General features: G+C 41.6%; 2 protein-coding genes across 2 annotated transcripts; both read left to right on the top strand.

The window, feature by feature from the left end:
- Positions 1 to 356: 356 nt before the first annotated feature.
- LOC308090704 (semaphorin-4E-like) lies at positions 357 to 8,393 on the top strand (the record flags this gene model as incomplete). Its single annotated transcript, XM_080435969.1, has 2 exons — positions 357 to 2,310; positions 8,230 to 8,393. The coding sequence occupies 2 exons, from the start codon at positions 357 to 359 to the stop codon at positions 8,391 to 8,393; spliced, it is 2,118 nt and encodes a 705-aa protein (XP_080292095.1).
- A 4,818-nt stretch (positions 8,394 to 13,211) lies between these two features.
- Positions 13,212 to 15,932, top strand: LOC308090394 (putative transcription factor Ovo-like 1). Its single transcript, XM_080435551.1, has 4 exons — positions 13,212 to 13,393; positions 13,545 to 13,765; positions 14,574 to 14,763; positions 15,544 to 15,932. Exons 1-4 carry the CDS (start codon positions 13,294 to 13,296, stop codon positions 15,864 to 15,866), a joined length of 834 nt encoding a protein of 277 aa, XP_080291677.1. The 5' UTR covers positions 13,212 to 13,293; the 3' UTR covers positions 15,867 to 15,932.
- The last annotated feature ends 1,265 nt before the right edge of the window (positions 15,933 to 17,197 follow it).

Raw genomic sequence — 17,197 nt, 5'->3', positions numbered from 1 at the left:
CGATCGGTCAGATGGTTCTCGAAATACGCGAAGGACAGCAATACACACACACCACACGCACACTGACATTCATTGGGGAACTGCAATGGCGCCTGAGAAAATCGGCATTGTTTGGCATGCATGGCAACGGTTTGTGTTGTGTGTGTGTGTTGTCAGACCAGGTCTGCTGATGTCAGGTCAGACCAGACCAGACCAGAGTGTGATGTCAGACAAACGTATAAAAGGGCTTGTAGGTTGAATACATTTGATTATTGATGACCAAGAGAGATACAGAGAGACCTACTGATACACAGATACGGACCAAGCCAAAGCGAGAGACAAGAAGAGATACATTTCTTATAATTTTACACTAAGCCATGTCTCTCCGGTTTTCCTTCAGCATTCTCTATGCCTTGTGCATTCTTTGTGGATTTCTTCTCCCCCTGCCCTGTAACGGATTCAACAGTCGCGACAGCATTCCACGAAAGACTGTGGCCTACCACAACGAGCTGAAGATGTTCAGAGAGGATGGCGTTTGGAACTACACCACCATGCTCATGAGAGAGGATTTGGGTCTGCTGCTTCTTGGGGCCAGAGATGCAATCTACGCCCTGAATATTGACGACATCACTGACAAGAAGGCTGCGGAATATTGGCCAGTTACCGAAGATAAACGGAATGAGTGTGCGGGCAAGGGACGAGATCGTGAGGTGGAATGCCGTAACTACATTCGGATCCTGCACACACTGGATGACACCAGAATGTATGTGTGCGGGACAAATGCTTTCAATCCCAAATGTGCTTACATAACGTATTCTGATGGAAAGTTTAGTCTGGAGAAAGAGCTGGAGGAGGGTAAAGAGAAGTGTCCCTACAATCCTACCCATAGTTCCTCCTCCCTCATGGTTGGAAATGTCCTGTATTCTGCTACAGCAACCAACTTCTTGGGCACTGAATACCGTTTTAGTAGGTTCAGCACACCTGCGTTGAAGACTGAGGTCAAGGAATCATGGCTCAATGATCCCAAATTCATCTACATGGACCAAAGTGAAGGCGATGCCAGTAGTGACGGTGAAGGTGATGATGATAAGGTCTACTTGTTCTTCACAGAGAATGCTGTGGAATATGACTTTGACAGCAAACTCATGGTGTCAAGAGTGGCTCGTGTCTGCAAAGGGGATATGGGAGGAGAACAGATCTTGCAGAACAGATGGACATCGTTCCTGAAGGCTCCCCTCGACTGCTCTGTAGAGGCCAGCAGCCTGCCCTCCCTTGTCCAGGATGTGTTCCTGCTTAAACACCACAACTGGGAAAAGAGTGTCTTCTATGCCGTCTTTACACCTCAGCCGAGCTCGTCAAACATGTCTGCAGTATGTGCATACAGCGTGTCTGACGTTGAAAAGGTGTTCAATGAAGGACATTTTAAGAAGCCTGTCATGCTTGAAACATCAGGGAAGGAAAGATGGGTGAGGGACCCGGTTTCTGTGCCAAATCAGTATGTCACGAACAGACCAGGATCTTGCACCAAACGCTCATTGGACCCTAAAAATGTGAAATCCCAGCAGTTCATCAAGGAAAAGCCCATCTTGGATGAGACTGTTCGGCCACTCACAGGGGGTCCGCTGGTGGTGAAAAAGGGGCCCTTGATGACTCGAATTGTAGTTGATACTGTGTTGGCACTAGATGGAGAGAGATACCCAGTTATGTTCATCGGCACAGAAAACGGCTACATTCAGAAGGCTGTAAACTACGCTGGGGAGATGTTCATTATTGAAGAGATTCAGCTGTATGAGGACCCTAATCCTGTCCAGACTCTGCGCCTCTCTTCCAGCAAGGGCCAGCTGTATGCAGGATCAGAGTTTGGTGCTGTTCAGATGCCAGTCAGTGACTGCAGTCGCTATGAGTCCTGTGTGGACTGTGTCCTGGCCAGAGACCCTTACTGTGCCTGGGACTCCACATCTGACCTCTGCCGCCAAGTCTCCAGCTTGTCTTCCTCTGACACTGCCATTCAGAGTCTAAAGAAGGGGGACATTTCACAATGTCCTCATCCAGAAGAGCCAGTAGTAGTAGCTGAAGACGTCACCCTGGTTCCAGGGAACAATATTCTTCTACCTTGCCAGCCAGACTCCAACTTGGCGCAGGTCCACTGGCATTTGTCGGACCAAACACTTCACTCCGACAGCAAATACAACATCTACAATGGGCACCTCGTCATTCTACACACCTCAGAATCAGATGCTGGCTTGTACACCTGTGACTCCATAGAGCAGGTCAACAACAGAATCTACAAGAGGACCATGGCAGTGTATCGACTACAGCCCCACACTGATGGTTGTCCTACAGTGGAAGTTGCAGAACCACTACAGCCCCTCACTGTTGGTCTTATAGTTTCCGTGGTTCTGCTGTCTTTGTTGGTTCTATCCCTCATTGGCATTTTAATGTGGAACCGCTGCAGAGAATATTTTGGGAAGCTCCTGAATACCACTACTGTTTCCGGTGTGTGACACTGTCGTGCGACGCAGCATAAATAAGGCATTATACGGTATACAGTATTGTGGGGTCAGGACCCCCGAAAAAAATGCTTAAATAAATATATAAAGCCTAGCGGTCCGGGCACCTAGGCACTAATAGCCTTAGCCTGACAGCGTGTTCGAGTCCCGTTCCCGACGACCTTTGATGCGTTTCTCTCCCCGTTTCTCTCTCCCTCTTTCCTGTCCATCTACACTTAACTATCAATAAAGGCAGAAAGACAGAAAAGCCAAAAACAAATATATATATATATATATATATTAAAAATAAAAGAAATTCTAAAAAAATAAATAAAAAATACAACCTCAAAACTTGTCGCAATATGACACGTGGTATTGTAGATCGGCTATCTACACTGGTTTTGGACCCAGGGAGACCCGTTGACGCAGCCTAAATAAGGCAATATACAGTATACCGCACAGCAGTGTGGGGTAAGGACCCATTTGTATGGGTTGTGAGTAAATTTTATCATTTCCTAAATTGTTAAAAAAAAAAATAAAAAAAAAAGACAAAGTAAAAATAGATGATCTACAACCATTGTAGATCGACTATCTTCACTGGTTTGGGTCCCAGGGAGACATCAACTTTTTCTGTTGGGTCTCAAGCTAAAAAGTTTGGGAACCACTGATATATAGACCTTTCTGTATAAATTCATGGCAAAAGATCGAATTCAACCACAGACTCTCTGAACAGGTATTGGATTACACTGACCATTGTGATCCCCCCCCTTTTACAGAAAATCTTATTTAAAAAAAAAGCCTACATGCACTCACACACCCAACCCTCCCACTTTCACACTCTTATTTGTGTTTGTACCAGCTTAACAAATCTGAAACAATAGTCTAAAACACTGGAAATAAAAGAGAAATACATGAGTTTAATGCAATGCCAGAGAATTACAAGTCGTGAGCTTGTAGATCTACCATTTTCACCAAATATTGGTCACAGAAAAGGCTATGGTTGCTTGTTAAACATCCCCTCATCATCACAAATATAAAACACTATGGGCCCTATTCTGGACGCCGCCTTACCCATTATCCCTAAACTTCTTTGCCATTTTTTACTATTTTTAAAAACATTTTCAAATAGTTCAACTAGCCGATCTACATCGACATGTTGTGAGCTTGTAGATTGGCCTTTTGAACTATTTGAAAATGTTTTTCAAAATAGTAAAAAATGGCGAAGATGTTTAGGGATAATGGGTAATAGAGCCCGACCGATACATCGGTGGAACCGATACATCGGTCATTTTGGACCCCGATGCTGACATCGGACATCGGTCATTATTTCCCCCCATGTTCCGATGTTTTTTTTTTTTTTTTTTTTTTCACTTAAATTTTATTAAGTTTTCAAAAACAAAACACACAAAACAAAAAAACAAACTATAGACATCACATATGTTGCCAAACATCATCTTATATAATAATAAAATAAAATAGAATAGAAATTCTTACAACAATCATTCCGATGTTTTTGTCAATAATATTTTCACTGATTGTGCAATTGCTGCGCAGCTGCGGTAAAGGTGTTTATATTTATTTATGTGAAATCCACAAAGATTGCTCGTTTTTCTCAACAATCTCTCAATAATACTGAGAGAGATAATAATAATAATGATAATAATAATGAATTGCATTTATATGGCGCTTTTCTAAGTACTCAAACTTACTCAAAGCGCTTTACGACTTATCTACCACTACAATGCCTTCTAGAGAGACCAAGCTCAATTAATTAATAAATGATATGAATGACTCGACGCGAGGCTCGTTAATTTATGGATCATGATGCAACTGTTAGGTATATATTTTTATGGGCAATTGGGCATAGGCTACTACAATCTTCTAAGCTACTTGTATATCGCTAAAGAAATATATATTAACGTCTGTCTGAGTGAGACGTTAATTTAACATCTCCACGCTGTTTCTGAGCGGAGGAGTGCGGCTTGGCAGACGCACGGTGAATACCAAAACTCTCGCCCCAAAACACAGTCGCCCTAAAACACAATCGCCCCGGGGAAAATCCCGCGGTATTCACAAACGTAACTTCAGAAAACTATGCCTAAACCTACCTAACCTTATTTCTAAACGTAACCACAGTAAAACTATGTTCTAACCTTATCATCAAACAAATGCAAGAACCGTCGGTCCGCGAAAAAGAATGGGGGTGAGCGTGATTTGGGGCGAGTTTCATTTACTTTCACTTTTCATCAGACGCGGACAAGATGGTCAGTCAGATGAAGCCTATAGGATTCCTCTTACAACTTTGTAAAGCATTACCCTTACCTTGGGCCGTTCATTTTGCTCTCAGCAAGACTTTGTTCATAACTAAAATACAAGGACACAGTTTTGTTGTGCTCAAAGCCTCAAGCCTGTGTGACTCGACGCAAGTTGTACAATCCCATAGTTTAGAATGGATCCTATAGTCCGAAGGGACAGTTGTGGGTTTTATTGGTTGTTGTTGGTTGTCAGGGCGATTTCACAACCAATCGATGGACGGGCTCTGCATGAGCACGTCTGTTGCAGGATGCGGTGACAGCGTCATGTCAATGTAATATGAAAACTAAATCAATTGACCAAAACCAAATCCTAAATTTAGAAGTGCACTACACTCCTTTATATCATTATGTATGAAAATGTTTTGAAAATAGTAGATCTACAAGCTCACAAAGCACTGCATAGCAACATGTTGTGACTTGTGAGCTTGTAGATCTGCTATTTTCAAATAGCCAGTGGTGGAAAAAGTACTAACATTTTTTACTTAAGTAAAAGTATCAATACTGCTATATAGAAATACTCTGTTACGAGTAAAAGTCTGAAATTCAAAATGTACTTGAGTAAAAGTATTGGCATCAAATTTCAATCAATTTCAAGTTCTCAAATGTATAAAAATCTTTTGAAAATAGCAGATCTACAAGCTTGCAGATCAGCTAATTTCAAATGGCCCTATATAGGGCTGAAGTGGTTAATGTATGTTTTGTAATAATAATAAAAATATTCAAAGTAACTAATAACTAAAGTTTTCAAATACTTGTAGTGGAGTAAAAGTATAATATTTGCCTCTGAGATGTAGTGGAGTAGAAGTAAAAGTATTGGAAATTGGAAATACTCAAGTGAAGTACAAATACCTCAAAATTGTACTAAGTACAGTAATTTAGTAAATGTACTTAGTTACTTTCCACCACTGCAAATAGCCGAAGTTTAAAAAGGGCTGAAGACTTGTGGTTAATGCATGTTTAGTAATAATATTAATAATTAAAATCTACAAAGTGACTAGTAACTAAAGTTTTCAAATAATTGTATTCATGTTTATTTGTAATAATGTGATTGCATTTTATTTAAATGTTCTCAATCTTGTAGTCTTAACTTTAATGAAAAAATGAAGTTTATACGTTTTTGAAAATTATTTTTTATCATTTTATTTAATTACAAAATATCGGTCAAAAACATCGGCAATCGGTGGTCCAGGACTCTCAAAATCGGTATCGGCATCGGACCCAAAAATCTGGCATCGGTCGGGCTCTAATTGGGTAAGGCGGCGTCCAGAATAGGGCCCCAAATGTACAGAGAGGAAAGGTCCTTACACACCGGGGCGATTTTTTTCATGCGAATACTACGGTTTTTTTTAAAACCTTATAAAGTCAATGCAAGCTTCCACACCAGTTTCGCGGAGCGAAAAAAGCGTCTTTTAATTATTCGGAACGAGTCCGAATTTTGCGTATATTCGCATATTCGCCGGTGTGTAACCGCCTTTAGGGAGGGACTAGTGGAGAAGAGATCCAGTAGAACTAAGACATGTCATTCCGAATTTCATTGTAACGTAAGCACAAAGTTATTTTATCAAGTAAGATCAGGCCTGGCTTAATGCACGGCTGAACAGGGTTGTTGCCCCGGGCACCACAAAGGGTTAATCCGGCCGGCCCTGAGTAAGATGGTATGTTTATGTTAACTTGAAATACAATGCAAGCTAAAGAAATCACCTTTGACCTGTACTGATTAGAGAAGTGAATGACACTGTTCCTTATCTTAGTTTGTAAATGAATATGTTTCACTGTTCACAAATTGAAACAAATATGTTCTAAAAAGAAGAATGCATGTTTGAGCATTATTTAAAACCATGCATTACACTTTGCTATACTTGTGTCAGGCCTACTCCACTAAGGGGGGAATGTGGGATTCTAATAATCTAACCATGAAAATGAAATAAGAAAGTTGACTATGCTACCTGGGTTGAAGTGATGTTTCACCATGTAACCTTTTCAGTTAATAGTCATTTGATGTAATTTTTCACTGGAAGAAGAGTAATAGAACCCAAACACTCCTCAAAATGAATGAATTACCTACGTCGCACCACAGATCAGACCAATATGTCTGAGTCAATAGAGTCGGGGGTTGTCAGAGTACCCGTTGTACCCCTCTGTCTGTGTCCCTTTTGTGCCCATATATGGAGATCTCTGTATCTGTCCATCCTTGTCCCTTTTATGCCCATATATGGAGATCCCTGATGTGATCAGTATATGCCCATATATTGGAATGCCGATTTATGGGCATATTGGTTGGCGGCGGCGGCGTAGAGGTTTGGCCCGCTACGCATCCCTCACACCTATGTCGCACTGCCAATCTGACTGATATATGGAGATCTCTGTATCTGTCAGTCCTTGTCCCTTTTATGCCCATACATGGAGATCACTATCTGTCAGTATTGTCCCTTTTATGACCATATATGGATATCCCTGCATGATGTCATCAGTATGCCCATATATGGGCATGCTGCTATGCCCATCCATATATAGAGAGCTCTGTATCCGTCAGTCCATGTCCCTTTTATGCCCATATATGGAGATCTCTGTATCTGTCAGTCCTTGTCCCTTTTATGTACATATGAGATCCCTGATGTCATCAGTATATGCCCAGCATGACCCCTTTTGTGCCCATATATGGAGCTGACTGTTTGTTTGACAACTACTGTCAGCGTGACGTCAGAGGTCCGTCCGCCTTCCGGCTGGTCCTCCCTTAATCAGATTTTTATATATAGGATAAAAACATAAAATGTAAAAATACTATATTCTTGTAAAATATTTAAAATATTTAATGAGAAATCTAAAGGGCGTGTGCACATACGCCCCCCTTCACAATGTAGAGCTTGTTGAATGTCAGTATATCATTTGGTTTAGAAGCAATTGAAAATACAAATTACAAATAAAGTTGAGTACTTTCTTGACGGCCATGAAGCTCTGTGGTTGAATATCTGTCAACTATCCAAAAATAATTCAAACTTTACTGCAGCCCCATTGACTGTCTGGCAATGAATCATGTTCAGTGACTGTACCTGGCTCTGAAATACTCTCTATGTTGTGACAGCATACAGCATACGTATACTAGTTGTGTTGTGGCTACTGTTGAAGGTAGTGAGTTGTTGACGGTGTATATTATATATGTATGTAACTCTTGATCACTTCAATGTCTTTCACTCTTGATCACTTTAATGTCTTTCTTTCTTTCAGACACTCAAGGCTTATGGTGTTCCTCCCAACCTACTCCGGACCATAGGAACCATGTACACAGGTACAAGAGCTGAGCAATTACTACGAATCTCCACGCAAGCCCTGATCTTTGCTGTGCCCCGGCCTGGTGTAGAAGCCCATATGCCAAAAAGGTTGATACTGCCATTAACAACGCTCTCCAGATCATAACGGGTTGCCCACCCTTGTGTTCTACCTGCCAGTCCCAAAAGGAATTGCCCCGGCCGGCCTCCGACGAGAGGCTACTACCCTTGCACTAGCAAGGAAAGCCAAGAAACATGACTGGCATATCCTGCTTGAAACCTCTACGACAGCGTTGCCTCCAAACAGACTCAAGTCCCGCCACCCATACAACAAGGCAGCATAATAGATGCTCAGTTCTATCGCTAAGGACCTGTCTACAAAGGCATTGATGGCGGCATCCTGCAAGGAGGAGTGGGAGTCAGCTGGGCTCAAACGTTGTCACCGCTACCTCTGGGACCCAGGAGACGGCATCAAAGGAGAAGACCTGCCATACCGGCAATGGACCCTGTTGAACCGACTGCGTACTGGGGTTGGCTGCTTCAATGATCTATGAAGAAGTGAGGCCTGGCCTATGCGGGGAGCTTGAGCAGACAGCTGACCACATAATCACCACCTGTCCTCTGTATAAACCACCATCAGAGGCCGGCCTCTTTGATGTGGGACCTGAGACAAAGGCGTGGCTGCATGACATTGAGCTTGACATCTGATGATGATACACGAAAGAAGAAGAAGGTACAAGAGCCATGGGGATGACCCCAGATGGCAACAGCGAGGAGTTTGACATCTTGGCAGGGGTGTTCTGCATGGAGCGTTCTAAATGGCATGGCCAGTGTGTGGAAGTCCAAACCCCCCACCATATCAAGCTCAGCTTCTTCTCAGTCCTGTAAAGTCCATTCTCCTCTACAGCTGTGAATGCTGGACCCTGAAGCCTGCTCTACAGAAGTTCCTGGCCACTGTGCTACATCAGAATGCTATGTGCAGTGGAAATATCAACCAGGATGAACACGTTACCAACAAGCCTCTGTGTGGGGGGCTACCAAGGGTGAGTGAGAAGATGGCAGCCGGGAGAATGGGGCTGGTCGATCACTGCCATTGACACTGGGGGCTCCCAGTGTCAATGGCAGGGAAGGAAAGTATTGGCGATCTGCAGCCAGATGTATGGAGGACCAACGTGACTGAAGGGGATGAACTATGTCTCTATCCATGGGTTCCAAAGTTTGACCCTGGCCATCACTTACACAACTGATGAGGTGTCAAGTAGAAGACTGCTCAAGGTAGGAACCTTTTTTTTGTGCTGCTGCACTGCTGCTTGTGCTGTATGCTGTGTGTATAGGCCTACTACTACTACTAATAATAATAATAATGGATTTTATTTATAACGCACTTTACATTTACAAGAAATCTCAAAGTGCTACAGAAGGCAATTGCATAAAAACAGAAACATCACACCAATAAAAGAAAACAATAACTAGGAAACTAGAAGAAAACTATTAAAACATGGGGGCATAAAGCCTAGAGGTAAAACCAGCAAAAAAAATGCTTTGCTAAAAAGGTAGGTCTTTAGTCCTCTCTTAAAACAATCAACTGACTGTGGAGCTCTCAGGTGGACAGGGAGGGCGTTCCACAGTTCGGGGGCGGCCGAGCAGAAAGCCCGGTCGCCCATGGTACGAAGATTTGCCTTGTGGGTTTAAAATGTGTGTACCATTGCTGTCATTTTGAGACCCAATGGCCCAACATGATCAGTGACTGTTTCTGGCTCTGGAATTGACATGAGCACACATCAGCTACAGTTTGTATGTTGCGTTGTGTCTGCCGTGTAAGGTAGTGAATTGTAAAAGGGAACAGTATGTGTGTATGTGGCTCATGGTCACTTCAATTATCCTATGTGTGAGTTTGAGATTTTGGGCTTTGACGTAACAGCCATCAATTCTAAATGTTCATTTGGAATAGAAGACTGATGTGGATACACAGTATGTCTGCTATGTTGTGGCTGTTGTTGAAGGTTGTGATCTGTGATCAGGGTGGCTGATATTGGTTCATGACTGGCTTGGTGGCAACACTTCCTCTATAGGCCTATTCCTCATGGCCATTTATTCATTCATTCAGTCTTTATTTCTTTTTTTCTTTCTTTCTTTTTTTCTCTCACACCCATGTTTGAGTTAAACAAATGGGGTAAATGTAGCTTTTCAGACCTGTTGCTCAATATAAAAACGGTTGCTATACTGTTTGTTCCTCCAAGAGTAGGTCAGTGACTGTATTGTGTGCGGTGCGCAGTACGTCTGTCTTCCGTATTGACGGTGACATCACAAGGAAATCTGTGTTGTGTCCAAAACAAAACAGTACAGTATGGTATAGTAGGTGCATTATAATTTTGGCCATTGCTTAGGAAGATCACATGGCTAAAAGTGCAGGGTACCAGTCAAGTGTTTTTTTGTGTGAAAATGTTGTAACATGATGATGTGTATAATTATATAATAGGCTAGTTGTGTTATCCCATGATTTTAATCTTCAAATTCATAATGTGATATGACAATACTGTCATATCTTAAATACAATACCCACATTGGCCTAATTGAATTGGTTTAAAGTTATTTTATTTTATTCTTACTAAAACTAATGACAAGAACTGGACTAAAACCTTTTGAGTTAGAAATGGAGAGAAATGACTAAAATGTGACAAACTCTTTTGCCTAAAAGAGTAAAACTAAATTAGCTGCCAGAAGTTACACTGGGAGGAAGCCTTGTTCATTTAAGACAGTAGTTGTCAAAGTTGGGTCCAGGGACCCCCAGTACCCAGGGGGTCCCCAGCTAAATTGTTGATTATTAGGAACCAAATGTACCCTTATGGCTCTGTAACGAGAGTGGACAATTGGTTCCATTTGTACACTATCTTGAGTTAAATGCACTGAGGATAAAAAAGAATGTTTGTATCAAATGGGGGTCCGTGGCCTAACGCATGCCAAACTGGGGGGCCTTCAAATTAAAATGTTTGAGAATGAAAATGTTATGTGGTGCCATAGGTGATGTTTTTTTATATTTTTTAAACTGCATCATACACAGAATTTCCAGTAATTGTATCGATACAGTAGCCTCTGCATCGATACCTCTGTATTAATATCTCCGTATCGATACCTCTGTAGTCTGTATCGATACGCGTGTCGGCAAGCACGACCTAAGAAATCCTCAGTGGGATAAGTGAGCCATTCTGTTGGCTGTTTTTGATCAGAGTACTAAGAGCTGATTTGGTCCTTCTCTGTATCTGTGTGCAAATTGACGAGGATCTGCCTTTTTACCATTTGATTTCCATGCTGCTGCAGCAGAGGGATGGAACTTTGCATACAGTTAGAGCGCAGCTCCGGACGGCAGCATGACACAGTACAGTCAACAGTCTCCTGTCAGTAGCAATGCTTACACTGCCAATGTTAACATCAATTATTGGGAGATTTTTGGGAATACTGGGCTGGATATTGCCGAACGATCGTACAGAATTCACTGCAAGAGCTCTTTATTATTCTGTATAACGGCAAAGGCAAAGCCTTGAGTATTGCACAAATTGAAACACTTACAATTTAGGCCCACAGAGATCTTTAAAGTCAAATAAAATAGTATGCTTCTAATCCCAGAGTTCCTATTAAAAAAATTGTTGCGAACAATAATGCTGCACCAAGCTCATGTCGAGTCTCAGAGATGAGACACATTTGTACTATGTGGCACCAGTGGTGATATTAATTATTTTCAAAACTGCGTCACGATACAGTAGCCTCTGTAGCTGTACTATTAATACGCCTATCGGCAAGCATGACAATATGATATATTGCGTATCAATATATCTTTTTTTTTAGCACGGCTCGATTACCAATACAATACAATTTCAACATTAAATCATCATTATATAACACACACACACACACACACACACACACACACACACACACACACACACACACACACACACACACACACACACACACACACACACACACACGCAACAGCAAACAATCAGTACAATAATCTCAAAAACAAGGCAGCGGACACATTACACAAATCATTGGCATTCAGCAAATGCTGCGTACATTACATAAATCACTAAGTGCAATAGGTGCATTAAGGCAGGGCATGGTAGTGTATAATTCGTCTGATGCGTTGGCGTTCTTGGAGTGACCTCTGTTGGTATTTGCATGATGGGGTTTAGTTGCCGGTAGCAGCTGCATTTGCCATGCAGAATCCAGTGAAATAAGACACATGCAGCATGTTTTTCCCTCACTCACATGCACGCTCTCTCACTTGCCACGCAGATCATTAGACAAACTGACAAGGTGGACAGCTTTAACGTTTGATTCTTCAACAGCATTTTTCCCCCTTTCTTTTGTTTTCAGACAATGTATTGAGCATACTTTTATCAAATACAAGGATTAGGGCTTTATCAGTTTATTTCATATTTAAAAGAGATACAGTCTGATAAACGTTAAACCCTTTAACCACTGCTGGACATTTGACAGTTATATGTACATACCCATTGCACCTGAAATATTTAGATTGTGTACTCTTAGAAGCAGAATGGGGTGTGTGGTAACAATCCACGAGGAGGGTGAATGCCATTACTCAGACAACACAGTCAACTGAGTAAAAAGCATACGCTTGACATCTTTTCAATGCGTTTGAATGGCTTTTGTCTGCATTTTCTGAAGCTCCTTAAGCCCACAAAACAATTAAAACAACAGGAGGTGAAAAAAAACGAAATGGCTGATTTACCTAGCAGTTAAGATTGTGGCTCCTCTGTGTATGCTCCTGTTACTCAGACCGTGCCCTTTGTCTGAGACCAGGGCTTGGCCCGGAGCCCGAATTTGCATGCCCGAGGGCCACTTGAATGCGCAGGACCCCGGATTCTCAATGCCTGACATGCAAAACCAGTGGGGGACCAGTTAAAGAGGCACATGCACACACAGTGAGCACAGGTGTGCACCAGTCAAAACACCAACCATCCTCCCCCGAAATCCATGTCTTCGCCACTCATCGCAGAGAGTGTTATGTAAATGAGCACAGTGATTTTGTTGGGTTACCTGTAGGTCGGTTGCAAGTTGAACTTAGGATGTGGTTGAGCTCGAGGGAAGGTAATATCTAGACCCCGGTCCTTTTTTAAGCTGATCGCAAAGTAAAAGTGGTGGAGCAATCGAGCACATCAGTGACTCCGATCAGATCAGAGGAGATATAATCGGAAGGAAGAAGTGTAACTCGGAGGAAGGATGCCACGGTCGTTCCTTGTTAAAAAGAAGCAGGCAACTTGTGGAGCGTGGCGGTGGAAAGAGCCAGAGCACACTGAATGGAAAGAGGATAATACAATAGGTGAGATGATCAGAGTGAAGCAATGTCCAGTTTGGACCATATGCCTTGCGATTCTGAATAAAGTAAATTCATGCTATTTAGAGTATCAACCAAAAATGTTCCAATATATTAAACCATTTAAGTTGTTTCCTTTTATTCTTTTCATGGAAAGCCAATGAGCAGATCCTCATCAACACTGGTGCTCCGAAGCCTGCCTCTCTCACTCAGCCATTGATTGCCTTAGAGTCTGTGGCGACACCGGGGCTTGAAGGTCCAGAGCCACCGTCGGGACCAGGAGGATCAGTGGCAGAAACGAGCCTGGACTGGCCCACCATGCTGCCTCAGGGCCACTTTTACCACCCTAATGCACTAGCACTTGCAACACGAGCTAAGGTATGTTTGTGAAATGTTGTTTGTGTGGGCTGACTTCTGCTCTCGCTTTTCTGGAGAGAAAAGAAAATCAGTTGCTTGCTAAACGTATACCTGATCAAAAAATGTGTTAATAGCTAATCTGACTAACATTTATGTACAAATAAAAATGCTCTTTAAAACATGGATAAATAAAATGCTCCACCTATGTCTGTTGCTCCAAATTTAAAAATACATTAAATGAAGCTTTTCATTTTGTACTTTTATGATTTTTCACTAGTTCTGAATGCTTTTTTTCCCTTTTTTTACTATAATAACAGTGTGTTTCATTGCTTTTAACCCATTACGACTGGGAAAGCATCAGTGACATTTTAGATTTTAACCATTCAAAAATGGTTATCCAAAAATCGCAGATCTACAAGCTCATAGCGCGTCACTTCGTGCCACGCTATGAGCTTGTAGATCTGCTATTTTTGAAAAATCGTGAAAATGTGCAAACCTTTGAATATATTTATTTGTAAAGCGATTTTTTTTAACTCAAATCTTTGCTTCTGGAAAGAAAACAGAAAACTGTTGGTAGAATCGGCCTCAGGTCTTAAGGCGGTTACACACCGGCGAATATGCGAATATACGCAAAATTCGGACTCGTTCCGAATAATTAAAAGACGCTTTTTTCGCTCCGCGAAACTGGTGTGGAAGCTTGCATTGACTTTACAAGGTTTTAAAAATAAACGTATTATTCGCATGAAAAAAATCGCCCCGGTGTGTAAGGACCTTTAATAGGTTAAGTGAGCACTTTTAAAACACCCACTACTGTCTCTTTCCCATCTAGTCCCGCCCACGCTCGTCCCCTGGCTCCGGGGACTTCCTGTGTTCGGTGTGCCATAAAGTGTTCCCCCTGCAGCGCATGTTGACACGACACCTCAAGTGCCACAGCATGGTCAAGAGACACCCTTGCAGGTTCTGTGGCAAGGGGTTCAACGACACGTTCGACCTTAAGAGGCATATGCGTACTCATACAGGTGAGGGACACACCCGGATTTACTACTACACATGTATTATGTAATGAACAAAAGTGGTCCAGGCCAAGTTCAGGCTGGTTCGGTGCATATAGCAAAAAGAATAAAAGGCAATGAAGCAACTCGGACAGTTGGAGCCTCTTCTTTCTTTATTTTCTTTTCTTTATATTAGTTTCAATGTCAATACATCTTCGTCACGCCTTGACCTGACGAAGAACAACAACATGACATTGAAACGGTGTCATCTTTTTCTTGCACTCTGGGAAAAAAAAGTCTCCAACTGTCCGAGTTGCTCCAGTGGCAGTGCCTTTATTCTTTTTTTCATGTATTATGTAATGTCAGTGTTGAATCGTATAATATTATACTCAACAGCTATACTGTATTAGTGAATAATGTTTTCCAGGTGGTTTACATATCATTCATAAGCTTGTTCCTGCTCCTGGATTTCAGATATGCAAAGTATCTCTCTTATTCCTAGAAGCAGAATGCATAGACATTAGACACACATACACACTGACTCAACCATTGGTTCTCAAAGTAGGGCCCGGGGACCCCCAGCAAAATTTGTTAATATACATAATATATGAAAAAAAAATACATATTTTTAAAGCAAAAAATACATATTTTTAAAGTTTTTTTTTTTTTAAACTCAAATGGAGGTCCCAGGCACAAAGAAAATTCAGATGGGGGGTCCACGGCCAAATATATATCAATTTGGGGGTCCTTGACAGACACAAAAAAGTTTGAGAAGCACTGGACTAAACCACTTTTTTGCTTCTGCAGGTATCCGTCCATACAGGTGTGAGCTGTGCGATAAGGCCTTCACACAGCGCTGCTCTTTGGAGTCACATATGAGGAAGATTCATGGCGTCCAGCAACAGTACGCCTATCGCCAGCGACGCTCCAAGATCTTTGTCTGCGAGGACTGCGGCTTTACCTCTAATCGCCCCGACGAGTATTTCCTCCACATGCGCCAGTGTCACCCAGGAAGCCCTGCCTTGAGGCGTTATTACCGACGCCAGGCCCACGAGAATGCCACTTTTGGTTCAGCTGAACGTAAACTCAACCCTTATTTGCTCTACTCAACACCCGGATACTTCATGTGAGACTGAATTTAACGTTGTTTAAGGAGATTGATACTAATATTAGATGAATGTGAGTTCTCTCATGTTTACTGCACTTTGTTATGTCCCTTTTACATTTGCATTTGGCATTTTTCTTTTTAGCCTGTATTAGTATTTTATTAATTAATGATGTTGTTATAGGGTATGTTACATTGCTGTCTTTATTTTAGATGTTGCTGCTAAGTTGTAAATAGGACACCCCTTAAAGTAAAGAACTTGTAATCAGGGACATTTATTTATTTTCATCCTTACATATTGGTGATGTGTACAGTATATTCACATACTTTCCATAAGGACCCAATTATTTCTGTCATCTTCATTTTCTGTGTCCATCAGAATCAATCAGTTGTTTGGGTCGTTATGGTATGATGGATAACCTCCCAGATATAAATCTATCACTGGAATTTATTCACAAACTAGAGAGGCGGAGCGCATTTTATCTCCACCAGGCGTGTGTCCAATCTATGACGTCAGTCGTCTATGATGTATCTATGCATGACCATTCCCTTCCATTATAAAATGTAATTTACAAAAACAATATACGTTATGTGGGAAAAATGCATAGAGGTACTTCCTTGGCCTACAAGAAATTGGTGCTGATTGGTCCAGCGGTTTGCGAGATTAAGCACCGACAGTCAAACAGGACAGACAACAAACAGACGGGTGAGACGAAATCCCACCCGTTACCTTTTGGCCTGGCGGAGATAAAAAGTGAGCTCAATGAGATCATTGCAGAACAATAAACAATACATTTCAATAGCAAATAATGGCTTGTGTAAAATATAATGTGATGGACAAAAGGGCATTTCAGTGACTTGAAAAGTCAGACATAGATATTAAAAGTGATATAAAAACTGTCAAATAATAGCTTGGTATGGTGGTTGATTTATGAGCTAAATTCAAACATGACTTATTAACGGCGCAATGATGTTTAGCCATCAGTGACCATTAATGGGGAAAAGATCTGTTTATGATATACAGTACAGCCAAAGATTTTAATATACATTCAAGTATGTGCAAAGGACCGCTTACCAAATATTGTGACTTCATTGGCTTTGGTAGGTAATCCCCTTGCATACTACCTCAGCACTACAGTACAGTCTAGTATGTTCAACCCTAACCCCAACCCAGTGGTGGAAAGTAACTAAGTACATTTACTCAAGTACAATGTTGAGGTATTTTTAATTTACTGGAGTATACCCAATGTCCTTTTACTTCTACTCCTACTACATCTCGGAGACAAATATTTTAGTATTACAAAACATACATTAACCATTTCAACCCTACATATATATATAATTTTGCTATTTGAA

The sequence above is a fragment of the Gymnoscopelus braueri genome (genome assembly GCF_963280865.1).
Source record: "Gymnoscopelus braueri genome assembly, chromosome: 8".
NCBI lineage: Eukaryota > Metazoa > Chordata > Actinopteri > Myctophiformes > Myctophidae > Gymnoscopelus > Gymnoscopelus braueri.
This window is presented reverse-complemented; position numbering and strand designations above follow the sequence as displayed.

Coding starts and splice junctions, on each gene's coding strand:
- LOC308090394 (XM_080435551.1), top strand. CDS start 13,294: ATGCCACGGTCGTTCCTTGTTAAAAAGAAGCAGGCAACTTGTGGAGCG. Junction 13,394..13,544: donor GAAAGAGGATAATACAATAG/GTGAGATGATCA, acceptor TTTCATGGAAAG/CCAATGAGCAGATCCTCATC. Junction 13,766..14,573: donor CACTTGCAACACGAGCTAAG/GTATGTTTGTGA, acceptor TTTCCCATCTAG/TCCCGCCCACGCTCGTCCCC.